At 59.6% G+C, this 14,875-nt stretch overlaps 2 protein-coding genes across 2 annotated transcripts in view; one reads left to right on the forward strand and one right to left on the reverse strand.

Annotated features, from left to right (window-relative positions):
* LOC308260369 (olfactory receptor 5A2-like) overlaps positions 1-14,875 on the reverse strand; it is a gene marked incomplete at both ends in the record, with an annotated part of 100,459 nt that overhangs the window by 52,971 nt on the left and 32,613 nt on the right. The window lies entirely within an intron of this gene.
* Positions 13,780-14,766, forward strand: LOC308272529 (olfactory receptor 5AN1-like; the record flags this gene model as incomplete). The annotated part of the gene is made up of 1 exon (XM_080709381.1): positions 13,780-14,766. The coding sequence occupies one exon, from the start codon at positions 13,780-13,782 to the stop codon at positions 14,764-14,766; it is 987 nt and encodes a 328-aa protein (XP_080565507.1).

Here is a 14,875-nt window from a genome sequence, read left to right on the forward strand (position 1 = left end):
CATCTCGCGAGATGCATACCTTGAAAAGGAGAGCCCGCGTCCTCAAGCTTCGGACAGGCGCGCGGGCCCCACGGTGCCTCACCCTGATCCCCGGGAGAGCCGTGCCATTAAAACTTTACATGCCATGTGTACCGGACCTCTCTCGTGTTTTTCACACTCCGCTGTATGCACATTATTTTTATTTTACTCGCATTTAATTTTTTATTTTACTTATCATTTGGTGCCGAACCGGGAGAACTCTTGGGTCCCTCCCCATTTTTTTTTTCCTTTTTTTTTTTTTTTTTTTCTTTCTGTTTTCTCTTTTTATTTTTACTCTCTTTTTGAGCCCCGGACTCTCCGACCCGCCAGCAGCTGACTGCGAGGTCCCACACCAGCGCTCCGCTTGCAGGCGTTGCTCCCACCACTGCCGCCGCTGCCGCCCCGTGCCTGCGTGGACTACCTCCTGCACGGGCCAGGACCTCTGCCTGCCGCTTGGACCTCCTAAAACCGCCGTTCCCGCCTGCCCACGCCGCCCGCCGCTGGAATGGGACCGTGCCGCCCGCGGACTGCGCCACACCGCGCACCTATGTCTTCTCCACGCCTGGCGTTGCTTAGACCCGCCTGCCGGGGCCGCCTGCCTCCTCCATCTAGGCGGCCGCCACTCTGCTAAACAGCCCCCAGCCCGCCAAGTCCAGCCCGCGCTCCAGCTGGTTCCTCCACTCGGACTCGCGCCCTGGCGCCCTTCACCCTGTGCCTGCCCACCCCTGCTGCCTGGGCCTGGCCATTCCGGTAAGCAGCCACATGGGATTACTGGGGGGGGGGGGTCGCCAGCTTTGGCCCGCCATCTTGCACACGTGGAATCACTGGGGGGCCGCCATCTTGGCCCCACCATCTTTAACCCCTCCCACCTCATGGCCTCACTGGAGGCCTCGCCATCCTTAACCCCTCCCACCTCATGGCCTCACTGGAGGCCTCGCCATCCTTAACCCCTCCCACCTCATGGCCTCACTGGAGGCCTCGCCATCCTTAACCCCTCCCACCTCATGGCCTCACTGGAGGCCTCGCCATCCTTAACCCCTCCCACCTCATGGCCTCACTGGAGGCCTCGCCATCCTTAACCCCTCCCACCTCATGGCCTCACTGGAGGCCTCGCCATCTTTAACCCCTCCCACCTCATGGCCTCACTGGAGGCTTCGCCATCCTTAACCCCTCCCACCTCATGGCCTCACTGGAGGCCTCGCCATCCTTAACCCCTCCCACCTCATGGCCTCACTGGAGGCCTCTCCATCCTTAACCCCTCCCACCTCATGGCCTCACTGGAGGCCTCGCCATCTTTAACCCCTCCCACCTCATGGCCTCACTGGAGGCCTCACAATCTTTAATCCCTCCCCCTTTCCACTCCTAACCAATCCTAGGAGTCGGCGGCCATCTTTCCGGCCCGAGCCAGGCAGCTTGGCACTTGCTCTGCCTGCCAACCACCTGCGCGGGCCAGGACCTCTGCCTGCCGCTTGTACCTCCTAAAGCACCGTTCCAGCTTGGTTCTCCGGTCACCGCCGGGACCTCTGGCCGGTTTGCCCCACCCGCCCCGAGCCAGGCTCACTGGCGGTGCTCCTCGGGGCCCAGCCTCAGCGTCTGGCGTGTGCCTGGAAGCCATTTTGTCTCCACGCCGCGGGCCCGGCAAGCCATGCCGCCTGCGCACCCCCACTGATCCCACCTGCGCCAGCCGCCAGTGCCATCCACACCAGCCACCGGCATCCACGCGCCCCGGCTCCACCACGCTCCCAGCAGCTTCTCAGCGCTTCTGTCGAAGCCAGCGCTGGCTGGCAACACTTCACTCCGGTAAACTGCCTCCTTCCCTTGGTTAGCGGGTTCCGGACTTGGGTCTCCCGGTCCACTGGGACCTAAAAATCCAAGCGCTTGGTGACCCATTGTCCCCCGGTCCACTGGGACCACGCTGCGGATGACCAGGTCATCCTCCGGTTTTGAGAAGGAATGAAGACGTTCTTCCCTATCTCTTAACCTCTGTTTCCGAACGATTGAGCAGGGAAATCGGGGACGCCCATTTCCTGTTCTTCGTTTCTGCCCGCGAACCAATTATGGAGAGTCGAACCTTTATACTAGCAGATGCCCTGAGAGCCTGTCTGCCTTGATACGAGTTGGGAAATAGGTTGCGGTGGCCCAGGAACAGTTAGAAACTTTTATAAGCGGTCTGGTATCCCTCCAAATGCTCTCCCCCATCAGCTTCCATTTATTTTCCCGCCAGCTGCCATTTTGTGATGGGGCGTAGTCACTGCCTGGTGATGTCACAGTCGCCATCTTGGCCCGCGCCAGACTGCAATTTTGCTGGGCGACCCGCGTGGGCGCGCCCTAGGTGCTGTGGGAAACGCCGGGGCTGGGGCAACACCCTCTGCCCGTGGGGAGTCTGCGTTGCCATTCTTGCCGGACACCAGCCCCGGGACGCGCTCTTTGTGAGTATAGGTCCGTCGCAGCTGACAGAACCTTAGCATGGCATCTAAGTTTTAATTCCAGAGAGAAACAGGCGGAAATGGAGCATACACTCCGACTTTGCCAAAAAGCAGATCCCTGGTAGCTGCCCTTTGGCTGGCGGTGGCGGCTCAGCCCCCTGGAGCGCCACCTAGGTGTGGAGGACTGCAACAACAACTACCTCCAGGAGCCTGCCTGAAGTGGGGCGAAGCCACGCATACCAATCAGACTGCTCGGTGTTCCAGTGGCCCTCCTGGCCACTGGAACAGTGCCCTTGGAAAAGGGTGAGCCCCAGGTGCCTCAACACAGGGGGAGCACCTTTCCAGACCAGGCCCCGCCGCTGGCCCTACTCAGCCTGGCTGAAGACTGATGGCTCCTGGATCCCTCAACCTCCATCCTCTTTGCCAGCTCAGGGTAGCTCTCCAGGTACTGAGTAAGCCAGTCTCCTTTTTGGTCGCCTGCTCAATCTCATGATTTGTTTTTTTCTTTAATAGCCCTTGCCTGTTCAAGCCTCCTCAAGCGCACATCACTAAGCTGTCCAGGGTAACCTCCAATTCGCACTGCAGCTATGCACCCACCTGCACCCCCTTCTGGGGGACTGGGCTCCCGACTCCTCCCGGCCTGGGGCCCCTGACGACGCCCCTTGACAGCAGGAAGAAGCTAGAGGGTCCAACGTCATCCATTATCCCTACCATCAAAAGGCCGGAATGTTAAGTTGGGTCCTTCACTCATGTGACTTTGTGTCACATGACCTCTGCAGGGCAAGGGAGGGGCTGAAACCCCCGCGAGAATTGGGCGTTCCCGCGAGTAAACCCCCATCTCGCGAGATGCATACCTTGAAAAGGAGAGCCCGCGTCCTCAAGCTTCGGACAGGCGCGCGGGCCCCACGGTGCCTCACCCTGATCCCCGGGAGAGCCGTGCCATTAAAACTTTACATGCCATGTGTACCGGACCTCTCTCGTGTTTTTCACACTCCGCTGTATGCACATTATTTTTATTTTACTCGCATTTAATTTTTTATTTTACTTATCAGATACCACACAGCTTGTTCTTTTCCCATGAGGCTAACCTTGAACCTTAAATCCTCCTCTCTGAGGCTACCAGGTACTGGGATTACAGGCATGTACCACCATTCCCAGATTAAAAAATATTTAGACTGTTATAATTGACTTTTTCTGGCGCGTAGCACGCCAGACCCCTGGAGAAACCAGGCCCAGTAAGACGCTGGGTTCTGGGTGGGGGTCGCGGGCGGGGCACGCCTAATGGGGCCCGGGTCGCGGGACTCTGGGCCCCTGCCGAACTGCGCGTAGCACGCCAGACCCCTGGAGAAACCGGACCCAGTAAGACGCTGGGTTCTGGGCGGGGGTCGCAGGCTGGGCACGCTAGATGGGGCCCGGGTCGCGGGACTCTGGGCCCCTGCCGAACTGCGCGTAGCACGCCAGACCCCTGGAGAAACCAGGCCCAGTAAGACGCTGGGTTCTGGGCAGGGGTTGCGCGCGGCGCACAAAAGCCGGGGCCTGGGTCGCGGGACCCTGGGCCCCGGGCCGAACTGCGCGTAGCACGCCAGACCCCTGGAGAAACCAGGCCCAGTAAGACGCTGGGTTCTGGGTGGGGGTCGCGGGCGGGGCACGCCTAATGGGGCCCGGGTCGCGGGACTCTGGGCCCCTGCCGAACTGCGCGTAGCACGCCAGACCCCTGGAGAAACCGGACCCAGTAAGACGCTGGGTTCTGGGCGGGGGTCGCGGGCTGGGCACGCTAGATGGGGCCCGGGTCGCGGGACTCTGGGCCCCTGCCGAACTGCGCGTAGCACGCCAGACCCCTGGAGAAACCAGACCCAGTAAGACGCTGGGTTCTGGGCGGGGGTCGCGGGCTGGGCACGCCAGATGGGGCCCGGGTCGCGGGACTCTGGGTCCCGGCCGAACTGCGAGTAGCACGCCAGACCCCTGGAGAAACCGGGCCCAGAACAGAAAAAGATAAAGAAAAATATCGGAGAGGTGGTAAGAAAGCCGTTATGGATGCCAGGACACTGGAGATGCAGACAAAACTTATCTAAATGCACTGGAACTTATGGAAAAATTCGCCGTGAAAGAGGACTGCTATTTCTCTATATTGTTAAGAATCTCAGACATCACATATAAGGAGAGAGTTTAGCGGAGACCAAGGAGAAATGCGATGTTGAAAGAGTTCTTCGCGATGGTGGTGGAGACTTGTATTCAGGAGAAGCAGAAACCGGATCTTACCAACTTTATTTTTTGGGAGAAATTACACTAAATGTCTAATGCTACCATCACGCATGCTTAGGAACACTGGACAACTTTCAGAGTGGAAAAAGAGCCTGGGAAGGATTTGAAACGGTGGAGGCAGTGACAATGCCAGTGGCCAATATTCGGGGGAGGCAGAGATCTGATACATTACAACTGGAACCTTTGAAATAATAACCACAGAGACAGTGATCGGAACCTGCTGAGGGGTTAGGCGGGCACTGGGGCCAGTGGCTGACATCTGAGCTTGCTGTGAGGCAAGGCCACTACTGAGGCCTCCGTGGCCGGGATTGGAACCTGCAGAGGGGTTAGACCGATGCTGGGGCCAGCGAGGCCGGCATTGGAGCCTGCCATGATGCAAGGCTTGTGCTAGGGCCTCCGAGGTCGGGTCCGGAACTTGCTGAGGGGTTAGGCCGGTGCTGGGGTCAGCGAGGCCGGCATCGGAGCCTGCCGTGAGGCAAGGCCAGTGTTGGGGCCCCCGAGGACGGGACCGGAGCCTGCTGAGGGGTTGGGCCTGTGCTGGGGCCAGCGAGGCTGGCATCAGAGCCTGCCATGAGGCAAGGCCGGTACTTGGGCCTCCGAGGCCAGGATAAGAGCCTGCCGAGGGGTTAGGCCGGTGCTGGGGCCTCCGAGGCCAGGATAAGAGCCTGCTGAGGGATTAGGCCGGTGCTGGGGCCAGCGAGGCCGGCATTGGAGCCTGCCTTGAGGCATGACCAGTGCTGGGGCCTCCGAGGCCGGGATCGGAGCCTGCCGAGGGGTTAGGCCGCTGCTGGGGCCAGTGAGGCCGGCATCGGAGCCTGCCTTGAGGCAAGGCCGGTACTGGGGCCTCCGAGGCCAGGACAAGAGCTTGCCGAGGGGTTAGGCCGGTGCTGGGGCCAGCGAGGACGGCATCGGAGCCTGCCGTGAGGCATGACCAGTGCTGGGGCCGCTGAGGCCGGGATCGGAGCCTGCCGAGGGGTTAGGCCGCTGCTGGGGCCAGCGAGGCCGGCATCGGAGCCTGCCGTGAGGCAAGGCCGGTACTGGGGCCTCTGAGGCCGGGATCGGAGGCTGCCAAGGGGTTAGGCCGCTGCTGGGGCCAGCGAGGCCGGCATCGGAGCCTGCCGTGAGGCAAGGCCGGTACTGGGGCCTCCGAGGCCAGGATAAGAGCCTGCCGAGGGGTTAGGCCGGTGCTGGGGCCAGCGAGGCCGGCATCGGAGCCTGCCGTGAGGCATGACCAGTGCTGGGGCCGCTGAGGCTGGGATCGGAGCCTGCCGAGGGGTTAGGCCGCTGCTGGGGCCAGCGAGGCCGGCATCGGAGCCTGCCGTGAGGCAAGGCCGGTACTGGGGCCTCTGAGGCCGGGATTGGAGCCTGCCAAGGGGTTAGGCCGTTGCTGGGGCCAGTGAGGACGGCATCGGAGCCTGCCGTGAGGCAAGGCCGGTACTGGGGCCTCCGAGGCCAGGATAAGAGCCTGCTGAGGGGTTAGGCCGGTGCTGGGGCCAGCGAGGCCGGCATCGGAGCCTGCCTTGAGGCAAGGCCGGTACTGGGGCCTCGAGGCCAGGATAAGAGCCTGCCGAGGGATTAGGCCGGTGCTGGGGCCAGCGAGGCCGGCATCGGAGCCTGCCGTGAGGCAAGGCCGGTACTGGGGCCTCCGAGGCCAGGATAAGAGCTTGCCGAGGGGTTAGGCCGCTGCTGGGGCCAACGAGGCCGGCAGCGGAGCCTGCCGTGAGGCATGACCAGTGCTGGGGCCTCCGAGGCCGGGATCGGAGCATGCCGCGGGTTTAGGCCGGTGCTGGGGCCAGCGAGGCCGGCATCGGAGCCTGCCGTGAGGCAAGGCCGGTACTGGGGCCTCCGAGGCCAGGATAAGAGTCTGCCAAGGGGTTAGGCCGGTGCTGGGGCCAGCGAGGCCGGCATCGGAGCCTGCCTTGAGGCATGACCAGTGCTGGGGCCTCCGAGGCCGGGATCGGAGCCTGCCGAGGGGTTAGGCCGCTGCTGGGGCCAGCGAGGCCGGCATCGGAGCCTGCCGTGAGGCAAGGCCGGTACTGGGGCCTCTGAGGCCGGGATCGGAGCCTGCGGAGGGGTTAGGCCGCTGCTGGGGCCAGTGAGGCCGGCATCGGAGCCTGCTGTGAGGCAAGGCCGGTACTGGGGCCTCCGAGGCCAGGATAAGAGCTTGCCGAGGGGTTAGGCCGGTGCTGGGGCCAACAAGGCCGGCAGCGGAGCCTGCTGTGAGGCAAGGCCGGTACTGGGGCCTCCGAGGCCAGGATAAGAGCTTGCCGAGGGGTTAGGCCGGTGCTGGGGCCTCTGAGGCCGGGATCGGAGCCTGCGGAGGGGTTAGGCCGCTGCTGGGGCCAGTGAGGCCGGCATCGGAGCCTGCCATGAGGCAAGGCCGGTACTGGGGCCTCTAGGCCAGGATAAGAGCCTGCCGAGGGGTTAGGCCGGTGCTGGGGCCAGCGAGGCCGGCATCGGAGCCTGCTGTGAGGCAAGGCCGGTACTGGGGCCTCCGAGGCCAGGATAAGAGCTTGCCGAGGGGTTAGGCCGGTGCTGGGGCCAACAAGGCCGGCAGCGGAGCCTGCCGTGAGGCATGACCAGTGCTAGGGCCTCCGAGGCCGGGATCGGAGCATGCCGAGGGGTTAGGCCGCTGCTGGGGCCAGCGAGGCCGGCATCGGAGCCTGCCGTGAGGCAAGGCCGGTACTGGGGCCTCCGAGGCCAGGATAAGAGCCTGCCAAGGGGTTAGGCCGGTGCTAGGGCCAGCGAGGCCGGCATCGGAGCCTGCCTTGAGGCATGACCAGTGCTGGGGCCTCTGAGGCCGGGATCGGAGACTGCCGAGGGGTTAGGCTGCTGCTGCGTCCAGCGAGGCCAGCATCGGAGCCTGCCGTGAGGCAAGGCCGGTACTGGGGCCTCGAGGCCAGGATAAGAGCCTGCCGAGGGATTAGGCCGGTGCTGGGGCCAGCGAGGCCGGCATCGGAGCCTGCCATGAGGCAAGGCCGGTACTGGGGCCTCCGAGGCCAGGATAAGAGCTTGCCGAGGGGTTAGGCCGGTGCTGGGGCCAACGAGGCCGGCAGCGGAGCCTGCCGTGAGGCATGACCAGTGCTGGGGCCTCCGAGGCCGGGATCGGAGCATGCCGCGGGGTTAGGCCGGTGCTGGGGCCAGCGAGGCCGGCATCGGAGCCTGCCGTGAGGCAAGGCCGGTACTGGGGCCTCCGAGGCCAGGATAAGAGTCTGCCAAGGGGTTAGGCCAGTGCTGGGGCCAGCGAGGCCGGCATTGGAGCCTGCCTTGAGGCATGACCAGTGCTGGGGCCTCCGAGGCCGGGATCGGAGCCTGCCGAGGGGTTAGGCCGCTGCTGGGGCCAGTGAGGCCGGCATCGGAGCCTGCCATGAGGCAAGGCCGGTACTGGGGCCTCTGAGGCCGGGATCGGAGCCTGCCGAGGGGTTAGGCCGCTGCTGGGGCCAGTGAGGCCGGCATCGGAGCCTGCCATGAGGCAAGGCCGGTACTGGGGCCTCTAGGCCAGGATAAGAGCCTGCCGAGGGGTTAGGCCGGTGCTGGGGCCAGCGAGGCTGGCATCGGAGCCTGCTGTGAGGCAAGGCCGGTACTGGGGCCTCCGAGGCCAGGATAAGAGCTTGCCGAGGGGTTAGGCCGGTGCTGGGGCCAACAAGGCCGGCAGCGGAGCCTGCCGTGAGGCATGACCAGTGCTAGGGCCTCCGAGGCCGGGATCGGAGCATGCCGAGGGGTTAGGCCGCTGCTGGGGCCAGCGAGGCCGGCATCGGAGCCTGCCGTGAGGCAAGGCCGGTACTGGGGCCTCCGAGGCCAGGATAAGAGCCTGCCAAGGGCTTAGGCCGGTGCTGGGGCCAGCGAGGCCGGCATCGGAGCCTGCCTTGAGGCATGACCAGTGCTGGGGCCTCTGAGGCCGGGATCGGAGACTGCCGAGGGATTAGGCTGCTGCTGCGTCCAGCGAGGCCAGCATCGGAGCCTGCCGTGAGGCAAGGCCGGTACTGGGGCCTCGAGGCCAGGATAAGAGCCTGCCGAGGGATTAGGCCGGTGCTGGGGCCAGCGAGGCCGGCATCGGAGCCTGCCATGAGGCAAGGCAGGTACTGGGGCCTCCGAGGCCAGGATAAGAGCTTGCCGAGGGGTTAGGCCGGTGCTGGGGCCAACGAGGCCGCAGCGGAGCCTGCCGTGAGGCATGACCAGTGCTGGGGCCTCCGAGGCCGGGATCGGAGCATGCCAAGGGGTTAGGCCGGTGCTGGGGCCAGCGAGGCCGGCATCGGAGCCTGCCGTGAAGCAAGGCCGGTACTGGGGCCTCCGAGGCCAGGATAAGAGTCTGCCAAGGGGTTAGGCCGGTGCTGGGGCCAGCGAGGCCGGCATCGGAGCCTGCCTTGAGGCATGACCAGTGCTGGGGCCTCCGAGGCCGGGATCGGAGCCGGCCGAGGGGTTAGGCCGCTGCTGGGGCCAGCGAGGCCGGCATCGGAGCCTGCCATGAGGCAAGGCCGGTACTGGGGCCTCCGAGGCCAGGACAAGAGCCTGCCGAGGGGTTAGGCCGGTGCTGGGGCCAGCGAGGCCAGCATCGGAGCCTGCCTTGAGGCATGACCAGTGCTGGGGCCTCTGAGGCCGGGATTGGAGCCTGCCGAGGGGTTAGGCCGCTGCTGGGGCCAGTGAGGCCAGCATCGGAGCCTGCCGTGAGGCAAGGCCGGTACTGGGGCCTCTGAGGCCGGGATCGGAGCCTGCCGAGGGGTTAGGCCGCTGCTGGGGCCAGTGAGGCCGGCATCGGAGCCTGCCATGAGGCAAGGCCGGTACTGGGGCCTCTAGGCCAGGATAAGAGCCTGCCGAGGGGTTAGGCCGCTGCTGGGGCCAGCGAGGCCGGCATCGGAGCCTGCTGTGAGGCAAGGCCGGTACTGGGGCCTCCGAGGCCAGGATAAGAGCTTGCCGAGGGGTTAGGCCGGTGCTGGGGCCAACAAGGCCGGCAGCGGAGCCTGCCGTGAGGCATGACCAGTGCTAGGGCCTCCGAGGCCGGGATCGGAGCATGCCGAGGGGTTAGGCCGCTGCTGGGGCCAGCGAGGCCGGCATCGGAGCCTGCCGTGAGGCAAGGCCGGTACTGGGGCCTCCGAGGCCAGGATAAGAGCCTGCCAAGGGGTTAGGCCGGTGCTGGGGCCAGCGAGGCCGGCATCGGAGCCTGCCTTGAGGCATGACCAGTGCTGGGGCCTCTGAGGCCGGGATCGGAGACTGCCGAGGGGTTAGGCTGCTGCTGCGTCCAGCGAGGCCAGCATCGGAGCCTGCCGTGAGACAAGGCCGGTACTGGGGCCTCGAGGCCAGGATAAGAGCCTGCCGAGGGATTAGGCCGGTGCTGGGGCCAGCGAGGCCGGCATCGGAGCCTGCCATGAGGCAAGGCCGGTACTGGGGCCTCCGAGGCCAGGATAAGAGCTTGCCAAGGGGTTAGGCCGGTGCTGGGGCCAGCGAGGCCGGCATCGGAGCCTGCCGTGAGGCAAGGCCGGTACTGGGGCCTCCGAGGCCAGGATAAGAGCTTGCCAAGGGGTTAGGCCGGTGCTGGGGCCAGCGAGGCCGGCATCGGAGCCTGCCGTGAGGCAAGGCCGGTACTGGGGCCTCGAGGCCAGGATAAGAGCCTGCCGAGGGATTAGGCCGGTGCTGGGGCCAGCGAGGCCGGCATCGGAGCCTGCCTTGAGGCAAGGCCGGTACTGGGGCCTCCGAGGCCAGGACAAGAGCTTGCCAAGGGGTTAGGCCGGTGCTGGGGCCAGCGAGGCCGGCATCGGAGCCTGCCGTGAGGCAAGGCCGGTACTGGGGCCTCCGAGGCCAGGATAAGAGTCTGCCAAGGGGTTAGGCCGGTGCTGGGGCCAGCGAGGCCGGCATCGGAGCCTGCCTTGAGGCATGACCAGTGCTGGGGCCTCCGAGGCCGGGATCGGAGCCGGCCGAGGGGTTAGGCCTCTGCTGGGGCCAGCGAGGCCGGCATCGTTGCCTGCCATGAGGCAAGGCCGGTACTGGGACCTCCGAGGCCAGGACAAGAGCCTGCCGAGGGGTTAGGCCGGTGCTGGGGCCAGCGAGGCCGGCATCGGAGCCTGCCTTGAGGCATGACCAGTGCTGGGGCCTCTGAGGCCGGGATTGGAGCCTGCCGAGGGGTTAGGCCGCTGCTGGGGCCAGCGAGGCCGGCATCGGAGCCTGCCTTGAGGCAAGGCCGGTACTGGGGCCTCTGAGGCCGGGATCGGAGCCTGCCGAGGGGTTAGGCCACTGCTGGGGCCAGTGAGGCCGGCATCGGAGCCTGCCGTGAGGCAAGGCCGGTACTGGGGCCTCCGAGGCCAGGATAAGAGCCTGCTGAGGGGTTAGGCTGGTGCTGGGGCCAGCGAGGCCGGCATCGGAGCCTGCCTTGAGGCAAGGCCGGTACTGGGGCCTCCGAGGCCAGGATAAGAGCCTGCCGAGGGGTTAGGCCGGTGCTGGGGCCAGTGAGGCCGGCATCGGAGCCTGCCGTGAGGCATTACCAGTGTTGGGGCCTCCGAGGCCGGGACTGGAATCCTGCCAAGGGGTTAGACTGGTGCAGGGGCCAATGGCCAGCATCGGAGCCTGGCGTGAGGCAAGTTCACTCCTGCGGCCTCCAAGGTCGGGACAAAAGCCAGCTTAGGGGTTTGACCGGTTCAGGGGCCAGCGAGACCAGAACTGGGTCCTCCCATGAGGCAAGGCCACTGCGTGAGCCAGCGAGGTCTGGATCAGTCCACTGAGTAGCCAGGGCACTACTGGGACCATCAAGAGTGGGATTGGTACTTACAACGCAGCATGCACAGAGAAATATCGCAGAAAATATAAATCAGACGCTTCCCTTAATCAGCAATAACTAGGAGGAAACGGGCAACAGGAAGAGGTTGAGCTATAGAAAGGGCCCTATAGTGAAGCAACTAATGTGACCAATCAGAGGGTATGTAATACTGGAGGACGGAGCCTCTTTAAAATGCAGGAGGTACATAAACAAATGTATCAAAGTAAATCACCAAAGAAGTGTGGGATGGAGGGAGGGGGAGGGAATGGGACGGGGGCTGCAGGAGGGCTAATTGGATGATGTGTGCTTGTATATCCTCTCAAGTCTTGTACTCCAATGTGATTGATATATGACTACAATGCACCAATTTAAAAAATAAATTAATTAAAAAAAAATAATTGACTTTTTCTGCTTGAGTATTAAGCATTTTAGGAATGGAGCATATCCAATTAAGTCTTATCCACTTTGAGGCTGTTGCTGAATTATAACAAGATAATTATATCTTTTAAAAGGAAAATAAATGAAATAAAATGAAAGTAAAATAAGAATAGAAGGAGAAGGAGAAGAAAAATCATATCTCCATTATATTAAGAATTGACATACTTACTTTGACCCTTTCTCTACATAAAAGATCACATAGCCCATTGCTGAATATTACTGGACCTTGTGCATCTACAGACAGGCAAACTAAATAGAAACTGATTTATGTTTTGTATGTTGTCACAGCCCTAGGTGTATTGACTTGCATGGATACTGGGTCTGAATCTGCATCCACCTGAAGTCAACAGTGCCTGAGTATCTATAGGACTTTTGATATATCAGAGATTTCCTCAAAAGAACAAAACAGAAAACTCTTGTCAGCCCTGACATCCCCACCCACAGGCACACTGGTCATTTGTGGCTGTTTGTAAGCAATCAGTGACAATAACAACCAACATCTACTGAATAGTTACCAAGTTCCTGATTGTGTGCTGAGCATTTGCAGAAATTTCCATTATAAACTCCCAGTAAACTTCCCATTCAGGGCACTTGGTCTCCTCATTTCACCAAGGGTAAATGAACCTTAGGTTGTTTAAGCCACTTAGGATGGCTGAAAGAGCAAAAGAATATCAGAACTGAAACTCTAAATCTGAAACCTTAACCACATCACCATGCTGTTAAGGCAAAATACCCTAAAATGGAAACAATTCTTGGGGCCAGAATGAGCTGTACTAATTCCATAACTTTGCTGGACATGCATACTTCTGATCCTGAAAATATTTCAGAATTATTTCTTATGATAAAATGTATTAAATATATACAGATATAGAAAGATACTTAGTAACTATACTGGTTAAAACACTGATAAATTATTATAATAGAATGACAAATTTTTCTATTTGTTAGGGGAAATATTTTCAAAGAGACAAAAATGACAATACAAGACAGAAAATTATTGAAATTATTTAATTTTATTTGGTACTGGGAATGGACCTAGTGGCATTCTACTGCCATTTCCAGTGCCCTAGTGGAACAACAATTTTTTTTTTTTTTTTTGCAGAACTGGGCTTGAGCCCAGGGACATTCTACCTCTGAGCTACACACCCAGACCTATTTTTTATTCTTTATTTTGAAAAATGGCCTCACTAAATTGTGGAGAGACGTACTACGTAGCTGAGGCTGGCCAAGAACCTGCAATCCTCCTGTCTCAACCTCTCAAGTGCTGGGATTACTGGTGTGCACCACCATGACTGGCTTTCAAATTTGTTTTGGAAAGATGTCGTCTATGCATTCATGATTATAAAGCAGCAGTAGTAGGATGAATTATCCGAGGAATTTTGAAAACCTTTTAATTAATAAGTGCTACTTTATAATAAACAATCTCAGTGTTTCTATGGCACTTAAATAAAAGTAGCCAGTGACATATTTAAATTTCCTTTTTAATTTTCAGGAGACTCCATTTATTACTTGGGAACCTGAGACAGTGAGCAAGTTCTTGATCATTTGAGAAGAAAAGAGGTGGCCTTCTCACAAAAGAACTGAGAAGCATTTCTCCTTTTCAGCACCCATGGGAGGTAAAGGTGGGCACATAGAGAAATGGTACTGTTCTAATTTTACTCAAGGTTCCTACGCATTTTTTTTTTTTTTGGTGGTACTGGGGTTGGAACCCAGAGGCTTTCTACCTCTGGGCTATGCTCCCAGACCTATTTTTATTTGGAAACAGGGTCTCACTAAGTTGCTGAGAGCCTCACTAAGTAGTTGAGGCTGGCTTCAAACCTGTGCGATCCTCCTGTCTCAGCCTCCCAAGCACTGGGATTACAAGCGTGCGCCACCACGCCCGGCATACCTATGCATTCTTACATCTCCTCTCTGCTATTAGGAGTGCCAGTGGGAGGAAACACCACAGCCATCACCCAGTTCATCCTCCTGGGATTCTCAGATTTCCCCAGAATCATACCAGTGCTTTTTGTTCTATTCCTGCTGATCTACATGTTGGCCCTGGCCTGGAACCTGTCCCTCCTGGTTTTAATAAGGACTGATCCCCACCTCCACACACCCATGTATTTCTTCCTCAGCAATTTGTCCTTCATAGATCTTTGCTATGTCACCTGCACAGTCCCCAAGATGCTCTCCAGCTTCTTCCAGGAGCAGCAGACCATCAGCTTCATGGAATGCATTGTTCAGTATTTCTTCTTTTCCACCATGGGACTGAGTGAATCTTGTCTCATGACAGCCATGGCATATGACCGCTATGCTGCCATCTGTAACCCGTTGCTGTACTCATCAACCATGTCACCATCCCTCTGTGCTCGCATGGTGCTGGGAACCTATACAGCTGGACTCACAGGTTCTTTATCTCAGATATGTTCTTTGCTTCAGCTCCACTTCTGTGGGCCAAATGTCATCAGGCATTTTTTCTGTGACATGCCCCAACTGTTAAAATTATTTTGCACTGATACTTTCTTTGTACAAGTTCTCACTGCCATATTAGCCATGTTTTATGGGATAGCAAATGTCCTGATGATCATCATATCCTATGGGTATATTGTCATGTCCATCATGAAGATTACATCGGCTACAGGCAGGTCCAAGGCATTCAACACCTGCGCGTCTCACCTCACCGCTGTTTCTCTCTTCTACACTTCAAGTATGTTTGTCTATTTGAGTTCCAGCTCTGGAGGCTCCTCCAGCTTTGACAGGTTTGCATCTGTCTTCTACTCAGTGGTGATTCCCGTGTTGAACCCCTTGATTTACAGCCTGAGGAACAGGGAGATCAAAGATGCCTTGAAGAGATTGCAGAAGAAGGCAGGCACCTTCAAAAGTCACAAGCTGTGAGATTTCTGACAATTTCATCTTATTAGAATCCCCTGAACCCCTGAGAATGTGCACATGACCAGAAAATTACCAAATCTGCACTGACTTTGAATAAATGCTTTGTTTGATA

Source organism: Muscardinus avellanarius (assembly GCF_963383645.1).
Source record: "Muscardinus avellanarius genome assembly, chromosome: 1".
Taxonomy (NCBI): domain Eukaryota; kingdom Metazoa; phylum Chordata; class Mammalia; order Rodentia; family Gliridae; genus Muscardinus; species Muscardinus avellanarius.